Source organism: Aspergillus flavus, chromosome 7 (assembly GCF_009017415.1).
Source record: "Aspergillus flavus chromosome 7, complete sequence".
In the NCBI taxonomy this organism is placed as follows: Eukaryota; Fungi; Ascomycota; class Eurotiomycetes; order Eurotiales; family Aspergillaceae; genus Aspergillus; species Aspergillus flavus.
This window is the reverse complement of record NC_092404.1, coordinates 2,750,736-2,767,075: the sequence shown is the minus strand read 5'-3', so window position 1 is coordinate 2,767,075 and position 16,340 is coordinate 2,750,736. Positions and strand designations below refer to the sequence as shown.

The 16,340-nt window shown below is 46.5% G+C and overlaps 6 protein-coding genes across 6 annotated transcripts; 3 read left to right on the top strand and 3 right to left on the bottom strand.

Annotated features, from left to right (window-relative positions):
* Window positions 1-108: 108 nt before the first annotated feature.
* F9C07_2281213 (flocculation suppression protein) lies at window positions 109-3,270 on the bottom strand. The gene is made up of 6 exons (XM_071510489.1): window positions 2,469-3,270; window positions 2,276-2,374; window positions 2,151-2,218; window positions 1,743-2,086; window positions 1,598-1,667; window positions 109-1,530 (listed from the first exon to the last, which is right to left on the bottom strand). Exons 1-6 carry the CDS (start codon window positions 2,825-2,827, stop codon window positions 716-718), a joined length of 1,755 nt encoding a protein of 584 aa, XP_071367110.1. The 5' UTR covers window positions 2,828-3,270; the 3' UTR covers window positions 109-715.
* A 669-nt stretch (window positions 3,271-3,939) lies between these two features.
* On the top strand, window positions 3,940-5,635 carry F9C07_2103972 (F-box domain protein; the record flags this gene model as incomplete). The annotated part of the gene is made up of 4 exons (XM_041287314.1): window positions 3,940-4,010; window positions 4,096-4,261; window positions 4,322-4,701; window positions 4,762-5,635. 4 exons carry the CDS (start codon window positions 3,940-3,942, stop codon window positions 5,633-5,635), a joined length of 1,491 nt encoding a protein of 496 aa, XP_041150640.1.
* Window positions 5,636-6,162: 527 nt separating this feature from the next.
* F9C07_2146895 (uncharacterized protein) lies at window positions 6,163-8,186 on the bottom strand. Its single transcript, XM_071509207.1, has 7 exons — window positions 7,958-8,186; window positions 7,800-7,883; window positions 7,657-7,729; window positions 7,500-7,599; window positions 6,886-7,431; window positions 6,437-6,827; window positions 6,163-6,337 (listed from the first exon to the last, which is right to left on the bottom strand). Exons 1-7 carry the CDS (start codon window positions 8,009-8,011, stop codon window positions 6,203-6,205), a joined length of 1,383 nt encoding a protein of 460 aa, XP_071367109.1. The 5' UTR covers window positions 8,012-8,186; the 3' UTR covers window positions 6,163-6,202.
* A 525-nt stretch (window positions 8,187-8,711) lies between these two features.
* On the bottom strand, window positions 8,712-9,928 carry F9C07_2103970 (short chain dehydrogenase/reductase; the record flags this gene model as incomplete). Its single annotated transcript, XM_071508964.1, has 5 exons — window positions 8,712-9,081; window positions 9,135-9,229; window positions 9,283-9,608; window position 9,885; window positions 9,926-9,928. The coding sequence occupies 5 exons, from the start codon at window positions 9,926-9,928 to the stop codon at window positions 8,712-8,714; spliced, it is 795 nt and encodes a 264-aa protein (XP_071367108.1).
* Window positions 9,929-12,722: 2,794 nt separating this feature from the next.
* F9C07_2062113 (C4-dicarboxylate/malic acid transporter) lies at window positions 12,723-14,340 on the top strand (the record flags this gene model as incomplete). Its single annotated transcript, XM_041294968.1, has 4 exons — window positions 12,723-13,089; window positions 13,145-13,460; window positions 13,519-13,929; window positions 13,992-14,340. The coding sequence occupies 4 exons, from the start codon at window positions 12,723-12,725 to the stop codon at window positions 14,338-14,340; spliced, it is 1,443 nt and encodes a 480-aa protein (XP_041150637.1).
* Window positions 14,341-14,868: 528 nt separating this feature from the next.
* On the top strand, window positions 14,869-16,205 carry F9C07_13438 (phosphoribosyltransferase-like protein). The gene is made up of 5 exons (XM_041294967.2): window positions 14,869-15,030; window positions 15,251-15,357; window positions 15,417-15,729; window positions 15,801-15,913; window positions 15,970-16,205. The coding sequence occupies exons 1-5, from the start codon at window positions 14,998-15,000 to the stop codon at window positions 16,016-16,018; spliced, it is 615 nt and encodes a 204-aa protein (XP_041150636.1). The 5' UTR covers window positions 14,869-14,997; the 3' UTR covers window positions 16,019-16,205.
* The last annotated feature ends 135 nt before the right edge of the window (window positions 16,206-16,340 follow it).

Sequence of the window (16,340 nt, the reverse complement as noted above, 5' to 3'; positions counted from 1 at the left end):
CGTCCCCTGCTCAGGCTCTCATGGCCGAGGATTGGATTTTCAATATACCCCTATATCTGCTTGAGATACTTTGACGATACATATACATTATACAACGATAGAATTATATACACGACTTGTAACCTCACATAACCGCTTATCTCCCTGATCTGGAAGGACCGGCCCCACGGTTAGATCTACGTATACACTCGAATATAAGCACCTAGATATCAACATGCATTCTCGGTTCTAAAGAATACCCAAGAACTTTTTGGCCCTACCAACTCGAGGGTGTGTGATATACGGCAAATGAAGCCTGGGATGCTGGCGTCAGCAACGCAGCCATAGTATGTCACATGCTAACATCCACCTTTGATGTTACACAGATATCTATGCTGGCAGAAGAGTAACAAGCGCCACCCTAAGTTTGAGTAAGAACGATTGGGGCATCCGTAGTCCCAATGAAGTAAGATCGCCAAAGGATTGTGTGATTGTCGATCCACCAAGTTTTAGACAATTAGAAGAATCCAGATGTACGACGAAACTCCCAGCATATGCAGCATTGAAAGTTTAGCTTTGCGCTTCTCTCTTTGATTCCAGAATGCACGCCACATGGGAAGGTCGAATCTGAACGAGTAGTTGATCCTTGATGTTATTTCCGTCGAAGGCCAAAGACCGTGACACACGCATCGTTCAGCGTGAAGAGCACAGCTCAAGAAGGTACACCAATGTTTATTTACTCCAGACGCTTTCGTTTTCGATCCTCGAGTGTGGCATGCTGTTCCTCGTCGGGTCTTTCGGCGGTATCAGCTGGATTTAGCAAGGAATGTACATTGCTAGCCATACTTGACCGTCTTGTTGCAGGCAAAGAGGTGTCATGCCGAGGGAATCTCGGACCCAATGTCCAACTACTATCGGCGGTAGGTCCTGAGTTTGTTTGGTCGGGATTCAGAGGAGGGGTAGCGTGACGCGAGGTATCCTGCAGGCGTCGTGGTGCTCCCATCTCATATTGGGCCAGAACTTCTCGAACCTGCTGGTCACTTGAAGTCGGGGTTCGATGCGGTGACGGAGACCAGGGGGCTGTTGCTGTACCAGGCTGATGAGCAGACTGGAATGGGGACACGCCAGGCGGGGGCCAGCCATGCTGCCGAATGTCTGCAGATGTATGTCGGCGAGCCAAGTTGGGACCCGGCGGGGAGGAGACGGATGAAAGGGGATGCGGCACCGGCTGCTGTGGGGGAATGACTGTCGGGACTTGCGGGCGGCTATAAGTTGGGGAAGAATTTGCCGCGCCAATTGAGCCATATCTACGAGGCGATACAGCTAGATGTGAAGGAACAGGTGGTCGTATCATATTAGGTCTAGTCGCATCCATCACCGAAGGCCGACGACTGTCTTCCTGTGGCATTTGACGCGGAGATAGAGGTGGACCTGGATCAATCGATACAGTTGGGACGTAGGGCTGTCGAATTGATAGATACGGATCAGGGGGATGCTCGAGGGCTCGCACACTGTCGAGGTGTTTCTCCAGTTCTGCCTGCATGCTGGATACTAGAGATTGTTAAAGACCATTTGAAGTCCCGGTAATTGTTTATGTGTATGTTGTATTACTACTCACCATCTCTGTACAGGAGACCTTCACGATCCGGAATCATACCTTGCAAAAAGCGCGATATTGAATGTGTCCACTGGGTTGCGTAAATAATCAATGATAAATTCAATTCAAAGGTACGGAGTGAAGGCATAGATGGCGTGAGACTTACATGATAGCACCTGCTCAGGCTCTCCGCCATGGCTAGGCATCTTGCATTGAGTGCCGCATTGCCTTCCTCCGCGCGACTCAAGCGGTTGTGCATGTCGTACAACGTATGCTCCAGATTCATCAAGCGAGCTTCAGTGGCATCAGGGACTGGTTCAGCCGGTGTGCCAGGCTGGGAGGCAGCGGCTTTGTGGCCCGGAAACGAGTCGCGATGGATCAACGCATGCCGAGAGGCTCGCCTTTTGATCTCCCGTAATCCAATCAGATCACCACGTTTGAAATTGCCATTCCCGTGCTTGAACTCCCAAAGTGCCGAGTCTGGCGATCCAGTGTGGAACACATCGCTCACTAAGGCGCTCCATATGAGCAACAGACAAGGGACGAAACTCATTAACCAAACGGGTAGACATACCTTTATGAAAGCCGTACATGTTCAATTGCCTTACGAACGACGAAATATTGGTATGTTTGAAGTATTGGCTAGTAGTAATTAGCTATAGGTGATCAAGTGTAGGGGGACACGAGCGAAGAACGAACGCAAGGACTTTAGAGAATTCGGGAGTAGGGGACATGACGAAGCTGTCGTTAGTCTGGGACCATGAAATTAGATGTTGGATACTTGGGTCCTCTAGCATACTGTCGGGTACTATCAGCACAAGCTCACTTGAGAGCATTTCTAGTAATGTATTTGAGGCAAGCAAACAAAGTCACAATTTGCGAGAAGACGTACTTATACAGCTTGTGAATAAAGGCAGTTTGCACGACCTTGGGCTGCTGGGCTGCAGCTGCAGCCCCAATGGCCTGGCTGGGCGCTACATGATTGTGCACATGTGCAGGTTCAGTAGAACCATTGGAAGTGGCTATAGTGCTTGCGCCCGCTCGATCATTGTCAGAATTGTTGTGGGCTGAGGGCCCAGCGCCCGTTGCCGCTGCTGAAGCAGGCGGAGTGACCTCCATAGGATCACCCATCGGTTGACCGGAAGCTGGAACGGAGGAAGAGAGGAGAGGAAGCTTTCGTGTCCTGCCTGGCACATCTGTAGCGCCAGATACTACGGTATTTCTAGACGCGGGATCGGCGAGACCGCTCATCTCGCGAGGCGGAACAGGGGGAGAGGGCTCCGGCCAAGGGCCGCAGCAGCGAGACGTAAAACAAGGTCGCGACTATTTCTGCGAAGAGTGGAATGGCGTGCCGATAGACCAGCGGCGTAAATGTTGGCCGGAGGGTAAGATTTGTCGGCTGATGATCGCTCGTGGACGACAGGTGAACGTGGGAAAGCTGATGGTTATCACGGAGTCTGGGCCAAGAAGGCGTTGATCAACACTTAGAGGGTCTCCGCTTCCCGAGTCATTGCGAGTTTGTCCTTTGATCTATTGGTGTCAATGGTGAAAAGTTTCCGTATCCCCAACACCTAATTGTCAAATGTCCTTTTTTTTTTCTCTCAAAAAAAGAAAAGAAAAGAAAAGAAAAGAAAACCCCTTCTCCGCGATTTTATTGGTTGATTTGTTTGGTTTCTTTTTCTTTTCTTCCTCTTCCCTCCTTTTTTAAGTTTCGTTTTCTGTCAACCAGAGATTAGAGGTTTGAGTTGAGCTCGCGATGGACAAAAAAAAAAAGGTTGGAAAATTCGATCGTAAAGACGTGGTAGCAACTTCGCGGCAATATAGATCTGCAGGGAACAGCTCGTTGTTGAATAGCTTCTTTTTTTCTCATGGGCCGGATTTTGTCCTCGGCGGAAAATGGCCAAACGGGGGCGGGAGCTGCCGATTGATTGTCTTTGTTCCTTTCTCGAAACTGCAAATCAATACTATCAAATATATAATAATGATAATTCCAACCCTATTGTAAAAGCGGGTCAGAAGAGAGGTACCTAGGATATGGTCGAAGGTGAGTCCCAAAGAGGTAGAGTGGAAGAAAAGGAAAAGAAAAGGAAAAGGGACCTAAAGGCGATGATTGAAGGAGAAGCATGCATGGATCACGGGAAGGCCTGGAACAAAATGCACAGAGCCGCAGCTGTAGGAGCACAACAACCAACGAACCTCCAGGCTCTCAATTTGGAATGCCACATACAGTTAAGTGAACAATGGCTTATTATTATTTCTTCTGCTTGTTATACGTTCCTTCATGACATCTTTGGAGCCTCTTAAACGTGTGACCCATACCGATATATATAACCCCTAAAACGCAGTGGCCCACGACTGCTACTATGGATCCCGCAGTACTCGATATCCTCACCCGGTTCAAGGATTTAAAGTCTACCTCTGCTCGCCGAGCTTTGTATGTAAAACAAAAGAAAGGAGAAATAACGAGGATCGCTTCTTAATCGTACTCTAGTAGACATAGCTAATTATTGCCACCATAGGTACCATCTTCTCCTGGAGCAGATGCACCCTTATGAATGGCGTGAGGTGCGTGATCGCATGAACCAAGTTTCCTTTCAAAAGGACATCCTGGGCACTTTACCTACCGAGGTCGCTGTACAAATTTCCAGGCATTTAGATTTATCAGAAATCCACATTTTCCGAAGAGTATGTCTATTTTGACGTATATTTAGTAACTCATCTCCCCGGACTAACATTGTATTGTAGGTCTCCAGACGATGGAATTGTCTTCTATCCTCTAGGCTATTCCGCGATGCTGTGTGCCATCAGTATGTCGGACACAACAGCAGATCCATTGCGCTGGAATCTCCAGATGCATTTACACAATATGCCAAGCAGCGTGTTCGTCTGGAACGTGGACAACCGATCTCTAAAGTCCTTAACCGACCGTATTCTCCAATACCAAATGCGACAGGCTTAGTTGGTCTTGACTTTTCGCATGGGAACTATGGATGGATTGAAGATGCGATAGTCTATGTCCATAACCTCCACTCGAATACGACGCAGAGTTTCTGCACCGAAAACCGAGATACATTCACTGCACTACGAATTTCTGAATCTATTGTAGCAGCAATAACACTGCACGGGTAAGCATAGATCCAACCGAATTGTGCCTCATCTTTGACATATGTTGGCTGATGCTGCAGGTCCAGATTCTGTCATGTCTGGAGCATCCAAACCAACGATTCGGCGTATTTCCGGTTGCCATCGTTAAACTGGAAATACTTCGTTGTTCGCGGTGTGAATGTCGCCATGGCATTCAGTGGCATAACAGCCAGCGGACCAGACAGTATTATACACTGGCAGCTTGACTGTCGCGTTACTCATACGTTTAATACCGCGAACAAAATAGCACATTTAGACGTGGACCCTACTTCAAGGACTTTGATCACAGTTCACCTCGAGAAAACTATGGATCCTGATACTCCCATGCACATCCGCTGTTGTCCCGCCATGTATGCGCAATTGCGTGTCAATAAATATCCATTCAAGGACACTGTTGCTATTCGGTCCCCATCTTGCACCGTGGCACTAAGCTCATTTGCAGACCCAGCTTGGCATGTGGAGATAGATGACTCTTTGTCCTTAGCATTGGGAAACGCAATGGGGATCTTAACATTCAGGCGAGGTGGTTATCTAGCAGAAACGCCCGGTGATATTGCCGCTATTACTTACAATAAAGGAACTGGCAGGGTCAGTGTAAATGTTGTGTCTGCAGAAAACACGCCATTCATCCCTTTATGCATGACACTTGTTGATAGTAACATCATTTACTATGTCAAGAACGACAATGGTAGACCCGAGATCTGGATTTCCAATCCAGATGCCAGAATCGCCCTGCGCCCTGCCAGGAGGATCAATCCTCAGTTACCTAGGGAGGCGTCAAACAGGGTCTATTCGCATGGGACTAATTTCACGCTTAGAGGAGATCGTGACTTCATTTTAATGGTTGATCAGAACGGACTGAAAGTTTGGTGTTTTAACGAAAACCTAAGTCTATCAAGCGCAGTTCCATTATGAAGGAGCTGAGAACACTACAAAACCGACAAGCCTGCTAGATTGCTGCTTGGCTTTTTGTTCCCAGACACCTAATTTGTCATCGTGCCTTACAAGTAGACAAATTCTCCAAAGTTACATTACAAATGTACAGCCTTGCCTACATAATTAGCGTCAAAGATCCAGTGCTTCCCAAAAGGGTGAGAACGTCTCGAGCTAAATGAGTAATGAATACATTAACAAAGGAAAAGAAATCTGGAAATAGACGATATACAGGACCATCAATGAATGCTCTATAAAAATGCCTCCCACGACTCTCTCCTGAATACCTGATATCAGTCCTTCACAAATAGACCTCCTCATTACCCAGGTTCAGCAGCCCATCTGCTGTGCAGAAAATCCAGTTAGCATACAGACTTAATCCGCATGATCGCCGAATCATCTTTGAATGACTGCTTGCTCTCTTCGCATAATCGAGTAAGCACCTTGACTGATGATTTCCCCTCTCCCATATAAAGCAATAAAATGCAAATTCAGAGCGGAACACCTACATGTGAAGAAAATTGTAAAGTTTTTAACACGACGCAGAGCTTAGATACCAAGAGTAAACTCAACACCCACGTCGATTTCACGGGCCATCTTTACAACTTTCGAGAATTGAACAGATTTCTCAGCGGCATTCTGAAGGTCCTCAATGGAAAAGATCTTCAGACCAGACTCGTTCAGCTATGAGAAGTATTAGTCTATGTGGAAGCTACCGCAAAAAGAAGAGACAAGAAGAGGGAGGAAAGGGGGGAAAAAATAGGCTCGGGATTGCATGCATACCAGTTTATGAGCCTGCTCCATGTTGGTACCCTGCAAACGCGCAACAATAGGAGTGCGCAGTCCCATCTCGTTCACAACATTGATCAAGCCCTGAGCGATGGCGTCACAGCGAACAATACCGCCAAAGATGTTGACAAAGATGGCCGACACCTTGGGATCGCTGGTAATAAGCTCGAAAGCAGACTTGATGGCAGCAGGGGTGGCACCACCACCAACATCGAGGAAGTTGGCGGGGTTACCACCGTTAAGCTTGATGATATCCATAGTAGCCATGGCGAGACCAGCACCGTTAACTAGATCTGTAATTAGCATAGAAGAGACGAGCAACCCATTGCCGTTCTTACCCAAGCAGCCGATATCACCATCGAGTTTGATGAAGTTCAATCCGTGCCTGTCGCACTGATTAGCACACATCAAAGTTCATGCGTAGGTTATAGCAAAAAGCATACTCAGCAGCCTTGACCTCATCAGCGTCTTCTTGGGTGGTGTCTCTCCACGAGAACACTTCCTTTTGTCTGAAGTCTGCGTTGTCATCAAAGCCCAACTTGGCATCCATGGCCATAACCTGGTGGTCGGAGGTCTCTGACAGAGGGTTGATCTCGATCTGAGTAGCATCCTTCTCCATGAAGACCTTGTAAAGCTTTTGAATAGTGTCCTTAGCCTCCGGGATGCACTGCTCGGAGAAACCGAGCTCAGTAGCAATCTTGCCAGCAATCTCATCAGTAACACCGACCTTAATGTCGATGGGAGTGGTGATGATAGCTTCGGGGGTTTCCTTGGCAACGGCCTCAATGTCCATACCGCCTTGTGAGGAGGCGACAATGACGGGGCTCTGTGACTGGCGATCCATGAGAACGGCTAGGTAGAACTCACGGCGAGCGAACTTGCGCTCGCAGATATACACAGCATTACAAAGACGGCCGGCAGCACCGGTCTGCTTCGTAATGAGTTTGTGTCCGATCATTTGGCCAGCGAACATCTTGGCTTCGGTAGGTCTAGGGAGATATTCTGTGTCAGATACCAGGAATCAAACAGACACACCTAAGAACTGGGCCAAACTCACGAGTAGATAACGCGTACACCGCCCTTGAGACCATTATCAAAACTACCCTTACCGCGACCACCAGCAAGAACTTGAGCCTTGATGACCATGTCATCATTGCCTGCCACCCTGTGTCTTAGCAAACCGCGATCTATAAGGACGAAGGATTAAACCATACCAAGGGACTTGGCAACAGCTTCGGCTTCCTCCGCAGAGTAAGCGACCTCGCCCTTGGGCATTCCTACACCATACTGTGTATCCGATCGGTTAGTTCTGCGAGACGGAGGGGGGGGGAAATCCAAGGCATCCGGTTGTTCGTACCGACTTGAGGAGCTTCGCGGACAAATGTTCATGGATCGACAGGTTTCTCTGTTGCTGGCAAATGCGAGATTGAACGGAAGACTCCTGTGAGCAAGTCCAATATCAATTAATGTGCTGTTGTAGGACTCGAAAGTCTGGGCGAAACTAAGGAATCTCACCGTCGCAGCTCTAAAAGCTGCCGCGATTGGCCTGCTGCGGGCGAGCTTGAACATGGTGAAAGTGAATAAAGAGGGGAGAGGGTTCAAGAGAAGCTCGTTGAAGGGTAAGAACGGAGGAAATGACTAGTAAAGTCCTGAATAGCGGCGTTTTGCCAGGTGGTGTTAGGGGCTGATGGGGGAACAGCTTTCTTTTTCACGGCCGCACTCCTCGGGATGATACTGTCTTTTGCCTTGAGTACGGTAGGATCGGGGTCACCTGATAAGCCAACCAGCTTTGCGTCTCGGGATGACTAATCGGGTCGGGACGCGAATATCACGGAACGATGCTCGACGCTATTTCTTTGGACTCGGGTACTGTGGCATACGGGAATACACTGGCAATTGGGAGAATACTGCCAAATTCAATTAAAGGATGAGCAACACACAGCAATAGCCAATGCGTATCTGTGCACGAATGATGAGCATGCCTTTTTAATCTCATCATCATAGTCATATCTGCTACAGCAGGTCAGCATTTTTTTATTAACCGGCAAATACTTTAAACGGCTATAAGCAACAACTAAAAACAAAGTATTAGTTAGCCACATTAGTTAGCAACATGAAATCAATGTATGAGTACTATCAAGGTGGGCACAAGGTAGCTCCGTATGATATTGTTATTGTCTAGAAAAAATGTAGTCTTCGACGTGAATATGTTATTAAACAAGTGAAAAGGAAGCCGTGGCAGAAAGTAAGTGGAATATCTTTGGTTTCCTTATTTCCCGCCCATCTTTTTCAGCTTATAAAGCTTGAACATCCTCGTCATGGCGTGATGGAAAATGCCAGTCCAAGCCCAGCCTCCAGAGAGGAACCAAATCAACCAGCTCTTGTTGCCTTCCCATATCCAGCTCTTACGGCCTTTAGCCCATGGCCACAACCAGCGCAACGGTGTTATCCCATACAAGATCTGTGTGACAACACTCCTTGCATATGCGGTGTGTGACATTGCACCGTCCTGGCTGTGTATCACACGACGATTATACTCATCTTCAATGGGGGCGTAGAGTGAATTCGGCGCTAAGGTACGTTTAACACGAGCAATGCGAGATTGCACACCCCCAGTGACAATGGTCGGGACATTTACACTACCTAGGTTATTGCCAGCTAAAATGTCTAGGGGGATGAGCTGGTTACGCACCCGAAGGGAGCTAGTTTCACTCTAAGAGTATCACTGAACGAATGCAACGCGGCCTTCGAGGCATTGTACACTGATCCAAACACATAGTGGATGACCTAGACAGGATTAGCTTCATTTTCTGTTGAAGCTATATATTGCATAAGTTTACCCCTGCGACAGAGCCAATCTGTATGATAGTACCCTGGGCTTTCTTGAGTAGCGGGAGGAATGTTTGGCACATGTTGATGCCCGCAAAGAAATTCGTTTCGAAGGTTGCACGAGCCTCCGCGAGGTCTACTTCCATGGCAGGAACAGTATAATCTATGATATATGAGCCATTTCCCTCTTCTTGGACGGCGCGCAAGCAGATCTTAAACAGACGTACTTCGGCCCCTAGAGATCCGGACCAGCCCCTGTTCTCGCTATAGTTGATGTGAACTGACGCATTGTTGACCAGATAATCCAGTCCTTTCTCTCCAAGCCTTTCTCGAACCTCTGCATAGCATCACTGGACACTCCTTTTGTCATCTGCTACGAGACTCAATGTTTCGATCCCGAGGGCTGCCAAACTCTGCAGTGCTCCCGTATCTCGCGCTGTCGCAAACACACGAAGGCCTCGCTAATGAAATTCCCGCGCAAGCGCATTTCCTATCCCACCAGGGGAGCAACTGTATAATAAGTAACAAGAAGTTCAAAGGTATCGCTACTGCCAATGTGATATGTGCTGTTTACACCACAGCATTTGGTGCAGGGTCACTTGTTGTGACTTACCCTGTGATCAGGACGGAGCTCCGCTTGTCTCCGATACTTACCATAACTCCTAAGCAGTCAATTGAGGCCTGTGGAGGCAGTATAGGCAAATAAGCCTGGTTTACATGATGAAAATTTGGTCTTCCTTGCGTATCCCACGATGATCTATGGAGGCGAATGGTTTCTTCTCATTGGCTACACCGGGCCTCGGCAATCTAACCCGCTTGTGAAATTGACCTCAACCGTCCACTTTCTGGCACAGAATACTTAGTAGGTACTTCTGAACCTAGCTGGAGACAGCATGCCTTATCGTTTGTAGTACCTCCATGCGTGTACTCCTGAAGCCCCTTCAAGGCCTCTTCGGCTTCTTACTAAATATCTTCCTGCTGCTCTTTTCTCTCGGCACGGCCCACTTCTGAACAAGTACTGTGTAACTGATGCTATACGCCGTCCTTTAACAATCCATACATACATCCTTTCCGTACGGAGGGCGGGACAGGCTGGATAAATGCTAGTGATCGCTGTTCAAGCCTTCAACGAATACCTTATAGCACTAGTAGCCTCTCCTACCTGGGGCGCAAAGGAGTGTTAGACCACAATGGTATACTACTATGTTATAAATAAGGTAAAACACGAGATACATGATAGTATATATACTGCTCGTGGGTAGTATCCATGCTTCTATTACTTTGATGATCTAATGAGTATGACAGAATAAGTTGTAAGGTATTGTACACCCCATACAAAAAAACGGTCATACCAGCAATGGTATGGAGTAGAAAATCGGCCACGGAGTACAGTTTTCAAATCTTACTCCGTACTTTATGGTGATATATGGCGGAATCACTCCGTACTCCGTAGACAAATGCCTCCTATCGATGGACCATCAGGCTGTTGGTTTATATTGATTTTGAAAGAGAAATACTAGCCGCCAATGTGGCCGAGGGGTTGAGGCGATAAGCTGGGACTTTATTACTAGATCAGAGAGAATGAAACCAGAGATAAGGTGACGTGGTGATGGTAAAAGACTTTATAAAGACGTCACAACCGTGATACGAAGCAGCAAGCAGCGAGGATGAAGAATCCGAAAGGAGACGCTTTTCCTGAATAGCAACGCTTAACCCTTTTTCAGTAATTCGCTCTCCATTGGTTGGGTAGTGACCAGGGTATAGCGTACAGGCAATATGACCTTATTGCAGAACACTAAATCATCCTAAAGTCTCCGAGGCACTCAGAAAGACATTATTGTACCCTAGTAGTCAAGAATGACATTTTCTTTTAAGTATATCCAAGAAAAATCAGCTGCCACCAGTCAACCTGGTCCCTTTGTGGTCTTGGCCGAAAGCGCTTGGCTTCTGAAAGAAAATCTTGCATGGACAAAGACAATGAAAAGATGAAAGTCGCTCTTAACTGCATTGCTGCCAAACGAGCTTCTGGGTGGACGTCTCTACTACCTACCAGTTCAATCTAGTGTAGAGAAACAGAAATGCTCCGGAGTAATATGACGCACTACTCTGGCCATTCAAACGCTCCCCCCAGGCTTTCGCCACAGCACATTGTATGTATCCGGTTACGGGAAGTAACCTTCAAGGTTGGTTTCCTTGTCTTTCCACATCCCTTTTCACTTGTCAGACTCTTCTGTTGACGTCCGGTTTACTTCAGATGGGAACTGATCAAAAAGCGAAAAATAAAAGATAAAAATCAAATAATATGATAACGAGAAGGATGGAGATAACACTACATTCATAGTTCCTCGATAAACGCGAGACGGTGTGAGGGGTTGAATAGCTATAGATTGGAACTAGAAATATGCTCTATGGCGGTTTTGAAAGGCACCTTAACATGGAAGTCAAGTAATTTTTAGAGCAAGCTAGAGTATCTACTACTGCATAGCTTCCTATAATACACTCATAGGTCTACTTTACGCGTCCCATTCATCTCCTATTTAGCTTTTCTACGTAGTAAGTGTACCTTTAACTGTCCAGCATTTCTCACGATGTTAGACAAACACCCATTTAAATCACAAATTGAAAATCCGTACTCGGTACCTTCTCAAGTCCATACTCCATACAGAGTAGTGGATGGAGTACCCAGATGTATTTTCGGGTGCTCGGCTGCACTGTAACTCCATCCTGAAGTTGCATGATGATTGGCCATAAACAATCCCCTATCAAAGAATTGGTGCCGATACCCGAGAAAGCCAAACGGATGTGTGATACTCAAACCCCAGCGGCCACAGATTTTCTCTCTTTGGATTAGGGGAGGCAACATTCCATTGAATCCATCTGTGCTTTCCTTTTTATCTAGAGCCGCTGGGCCCAAAGATCAGCATACCTACTTGGCTACTAGTAGAACCCCGCTATTCTCACCCCATGCTCTTACACTGGTTGCAGGTATGCTCGCTACGTATTACCCGAAGTTTCAATTCCTTGTTATAGTTAACAGGTGACTACGTAAAGCCAAAGCCATCAGAGTATACTCATTATACTGTCACTTTTTCCCTTCTTACAACACGCAAGGCATGAGCGAGCAGTCATTGTCGTCGAGTTTAAATTGTACAAAACTCGCAGTTGTTGAACGGGATTGTTTGTTATTCATCTATTCCCCTCGTATGTCTCATCCTAACCTGTATGAGATTCTCTATCTCTTCGCTTGAGCTTGAGATCTCTTATTCCGTGCCCCTGAGTGATTTCTTCTCCCTCGTTATAGGGTAGAGGTCCACTGCGGTAACCTCACCTTAGTGGGAGGTGCGACGAGGCTTGCTACTTAAGTTGAGTACAGGTAAAGTGGAGGGGAAAGGAGAAAGGCCGCAGAACCTCCTTGCTACAAATAGTGGCCTAGACATAGTGAGGCTTGTGGATGAATATGAATATCGAGCTTCTACATCCTAGACACATGCCGAAGCCCGGCAACGATGGCTACCGTACCCCCACAATTGAGGATGCCGAGAGTTTTATTGCAGTGCAAAGGAATGGTAACTCGCTTTATCCGTTCGCTGGGGCCTGGGCACGCCAGGCTCATTCCTCGGCGCTGGAAGCATTGCATAGCACCCCGTGCCGCAAGCCTGAAGATGATGCTGTCGCGAATGTAAATGGTGTGCATCCTCACAGCGAGACCGACTGTTCGGCCGTAAGTCTCAGCTGGAAACAACGGATACGTCACTTTACCTGGGCATTTTTCACATTGACAATGGCAACTGGCGGGATTGCCAATGTTCTGCATGCCAGTAAGTTCGGCCATACCTTTGGTTTGGGCCTGTAACCTTGCTTACCAAAAACTAGTACCCTATAGATTCCGAGGTCTGCAGATAATCGGTGTCATTTTCTTCCTATTCAATATCCTATTATATGTCATAATATGGAGCCTGCTAGTTATGCGGTTTTATCATTATCCTTATACATTCAAAGCATCATTCTTGCATCCAACAGAGTCCCTTTTTGTCCCAGCCTCGATAGTTTCGTTCGGAACAATTCTGATAAATATTTCGCAATACGGGCCAGACAATACAGGACCTTGGCTTGCACATGTTGTCGGGATATTATTCTGGATTGATGCCTGTCTGGCTATCATATTCTCGGCCGGCATATATCTCCTGCTGTAGGTCTAATCATTTTGGCTAAATGATGTTATGTGCTAGACCCTGATGATAAGCTAGGTGGTCAACGCAGACTTTCACCATCGCCCAAATGACACCAATTTGGATATTTCCTGCATACCCTTTGCTGATAATCGGTCCCCATGCTGGTATCCTAAGCTCAAAGCTGGAACCTTCCCGCTCATTGCCGATTATAATTGGTGGCGTAACTATTCAGGGAGTTGGTTTTCTAGTGTCCCTGATGGTGTATTCCGCCTTCATATATAGACTTATGTCGCAAAAACTCCCAAGGGAGAACGTTCGACCCGGCATGTTTGTTTCTATCGGCCCTAGTGCTTTCACAGTAGCTGGAGTCGTGAACATGGCTGCCAATGCTAAAAGGTGTTTTCCTGATGATTTCATGGACAATGGACCATTGGCCGCAGAGGTTATAAGAGTAGTTGTCAACTTTGCTGCCTTGTGGCTATGGGGGTAAGACTTCGCCACCAACCTGGTTGTTGTTACCATATAACTGTTGACTGATCCATACATAGCTTGGCTATTTTTTTCTTCTTCATAGCGAGTTTTGCTCATTGGTCAGCTATAGGGCCTGGTCGGATGGTCTTTAGTATGGGATGGTTCTCATTTGTTTTTCCAAACACGGCGCTGATCACAGCGACATTCGCTATTGGCCACGCATTTTCCTGCAAGCCAATTCTAATTATTGGATGTGTTATGGTCGTTCCCCTCATACTAATGTACATATTCGTTTGCTATATGATGATCCGTGCCATCGCGTTACGCCAAATTCTCTGGCCACAGAAAGGTGAGGATAAAGACGAGGGTGGATTTGAGATCAATGAGATCAAGCCGGAATCTCCAGGCAATCATAGTCCTGCTTGAGGTTGCGTGCTTATATCCACGAAGATAAGCATGGCCTATCGGTTTATAGCTCAGCTACAAGATCACCTAAGGGCGAATCGTTTCTTCATCGCCAAGAATAAGCTTGTCATACTTTGAAGTTCAACTTCAAGCATGCTAAATTCCTACATGTGATACATTAAGGTACGCGCCGCACAAAGTACATCGGTCGTACTTGTACTCCCTATTATTACTAGTAGCTGGATCAATTGAACTTTAGAATAGTACTTCGGAAGGTACCTTAGTACGTACGTACTGCCTGGCGTGGAGTAGTACTGTATGTATTAAAATTTAGCGCGCTAGCCCAGAAGAAGAATAGACCAACCGAGATGGTCATTTTCTCATAGGCTATTATCGATTATCACTAGCCCTATATAGTAAGTGTACATAACCGCCCGTGACGATGGGACCCTTTTCAATGTCTGTGGATGCGGGAACGTTAAACTGTGACGCAGGTTTAATTTTTTTTCTTTTTTTTTTTTTTCCCTCTCCTCTTTACCCCTCGTGTGCCAGGAATCTTATAAGTACTAAAATTTTCTTTAATATCCACGACCAATTCTCGGTCTGTTCGATTGTTTACCAGATATCTCTGATTGATACACTACGCCTGTACACTTGGTACAAGCCATCACTGCCAAAATGTCGCAAAAAGTTTATGTCACCTATAACCAGGTATGGTCTTTTGCTTCCAGGTTGTCTAGTCGGTTGTGTATCTGCCTCGATGTCCTAAAATAGCTACATCTTGGTGCTATATTTATCCATGATACAGTTTATAAGTGTACTGGATATGTTTCTGGTGTCGATGGCTTTTGGAAGGCGAGCGGCCATTTTCGCTACGTCGATACCCCGTCGATCCTTCAAAGCCTGACCCGCTAATACGTTGTTCTACCAGGTGCACAAGCTGTGCCAGTCTTCGGCTGATAATATCCTGACAACCTTTCATCCTAACCTTATGATTGCTATTGGCGGTGGCGGATATGTCCCTGCTCGTATTCTTCGGTATGTTAAGTTGAATTTACTGCCTGTTCGAGGCGTCTGTCTGACCTGACATTCAACAGATCCTTCCTCAAGCGCGCTGGTGAACCCAACATTCCCATTCAGGCCATCGGCCTATCTCTCTACGAAGATCTGGGCCGTGGTGACGCCGAGGAGGTTCCTGGGACCAAGGTGACTCGGACACAATGGTTGGATCTTAGTTCTTTGGAGATGGCAAACCTTATTGGCAAGAACATACTCATTGTGGATGAGGTTGACGACACTCGGACCACTTTGGAATATGCGGTTCGCGAGCTTCAGAAGGATGTTGAGCAGGCACAAAAGCAGCTTGGACGGGAAGGCGAAAAGACGAATTTCTTTGTCTTCGTGCTTCATGTACGTTATCCTTGGGTTTTCTTACAGTCAATCGACTTCTTTTGTTGGCTTCGATACTAATCCAGCAATAGAACAAGAACAAGTCCAAGAAGGGGGTACTTCCTGCGGATATGATGGAATCCGGTCGCTATCATGCTGCTGTCACAACTGACGATGTTTGGATCTGCTATCCATGGGAAGCCAAGTATGTGATTTGCTATACTAGTACTGGGCTTGCGGTAACTAACGGATCTTCAACAGGGATATTGATGAGCACGATGCGTTGGCCAAGGAGAACCCTCTCTTTTAAAGCCGTCGTTCAATTTCTTATGAACATTTCCTCCGTGCCTATGCATTTTGGCTTTCATTCGCTTGCGTATATTCTTATTATCATGACCAAAAGATGAGTGGGCATGTCACGATATAAACGGTGCCTTGACGACAATTGATAGAAATAAAATAAGAAAAATCCAGAATAACACGATACACTTAAAGGTGCAACTTCTTGAAAAAGCAAAAACGGGGAGACTGTTTCTGATGCTTCATGAAATTTGAAAAAGCTATGTTTGCGAATTCGTTTCTGGTCTGTCCTCCGGTATTTCCCCTATACTTGCTTAAAGATTAAGTAGCCA

Bases quoted from the DNA above. Each gene is read 5' to 3' on its own strand.
- F9C07_2281213 (XM_071510489.1), bottom strand. From the start codon at position 2,827: ATGAGCGGTCTCGCCGATCCCGCGTCTAGAAATACCGTAGTATCTGGC. The intron at 2,087-2,150 runs GTATGTCTACCC...GGAGCGCCTTAG, and splicing joins CATGTACGGCTTTCATAAAG to TGAGCGATGTGTTCCACACT. The intron at 1,668-1,742 runs GTAAGTCTCACG...TACGCAACCCAG, and splicing joins GCCTGAGCAGGTGCTATCAT to TGGACACATTCAATATCGCG.
- F9C07_2146895 (XM_071509207.1), bottom strand. From the start codon at position 8,011: ATGTTCAAGCTCGCCCGCAGCAGGCCAATCGCGGCAGCTTTTAGAGCT. The intron at 7,884-7,957 runs GTGAGATTCCTT...ACTTGCTCACAG, and splicing joins CAGCTTTTAGAGCTGCGACG to GAGTCTTCCGTTCAATCTCG. The intron at 7,730-7,799 runs GTACGAACAACC...TCGGATACACAG, and splicing joins CCGCGAAGCTCCTCAAGTCG to TATGGTGTAGGAATGCCCAA.
- F9C07_13438 (XM_041294967.2), top strand. From the start codon at position 14,998: ATGTCGCAAAAAGTTTATGTCACCTATAACCAG. The intron at 15,730-15,800 runs GTACGTTATCCT...ATCCAGCAATAG, and splicing joins TCTTTGTCTTCGTGCTTCAT to AACAAGAACAAGTCCAAGAA. The intron at 15,914-15,969 runs GTATGTGATTTG...GATCTTCAACAG, and splicing joins TGCTATCCATGGGAAGCCAA to GGATATTGATGAGCACGATG.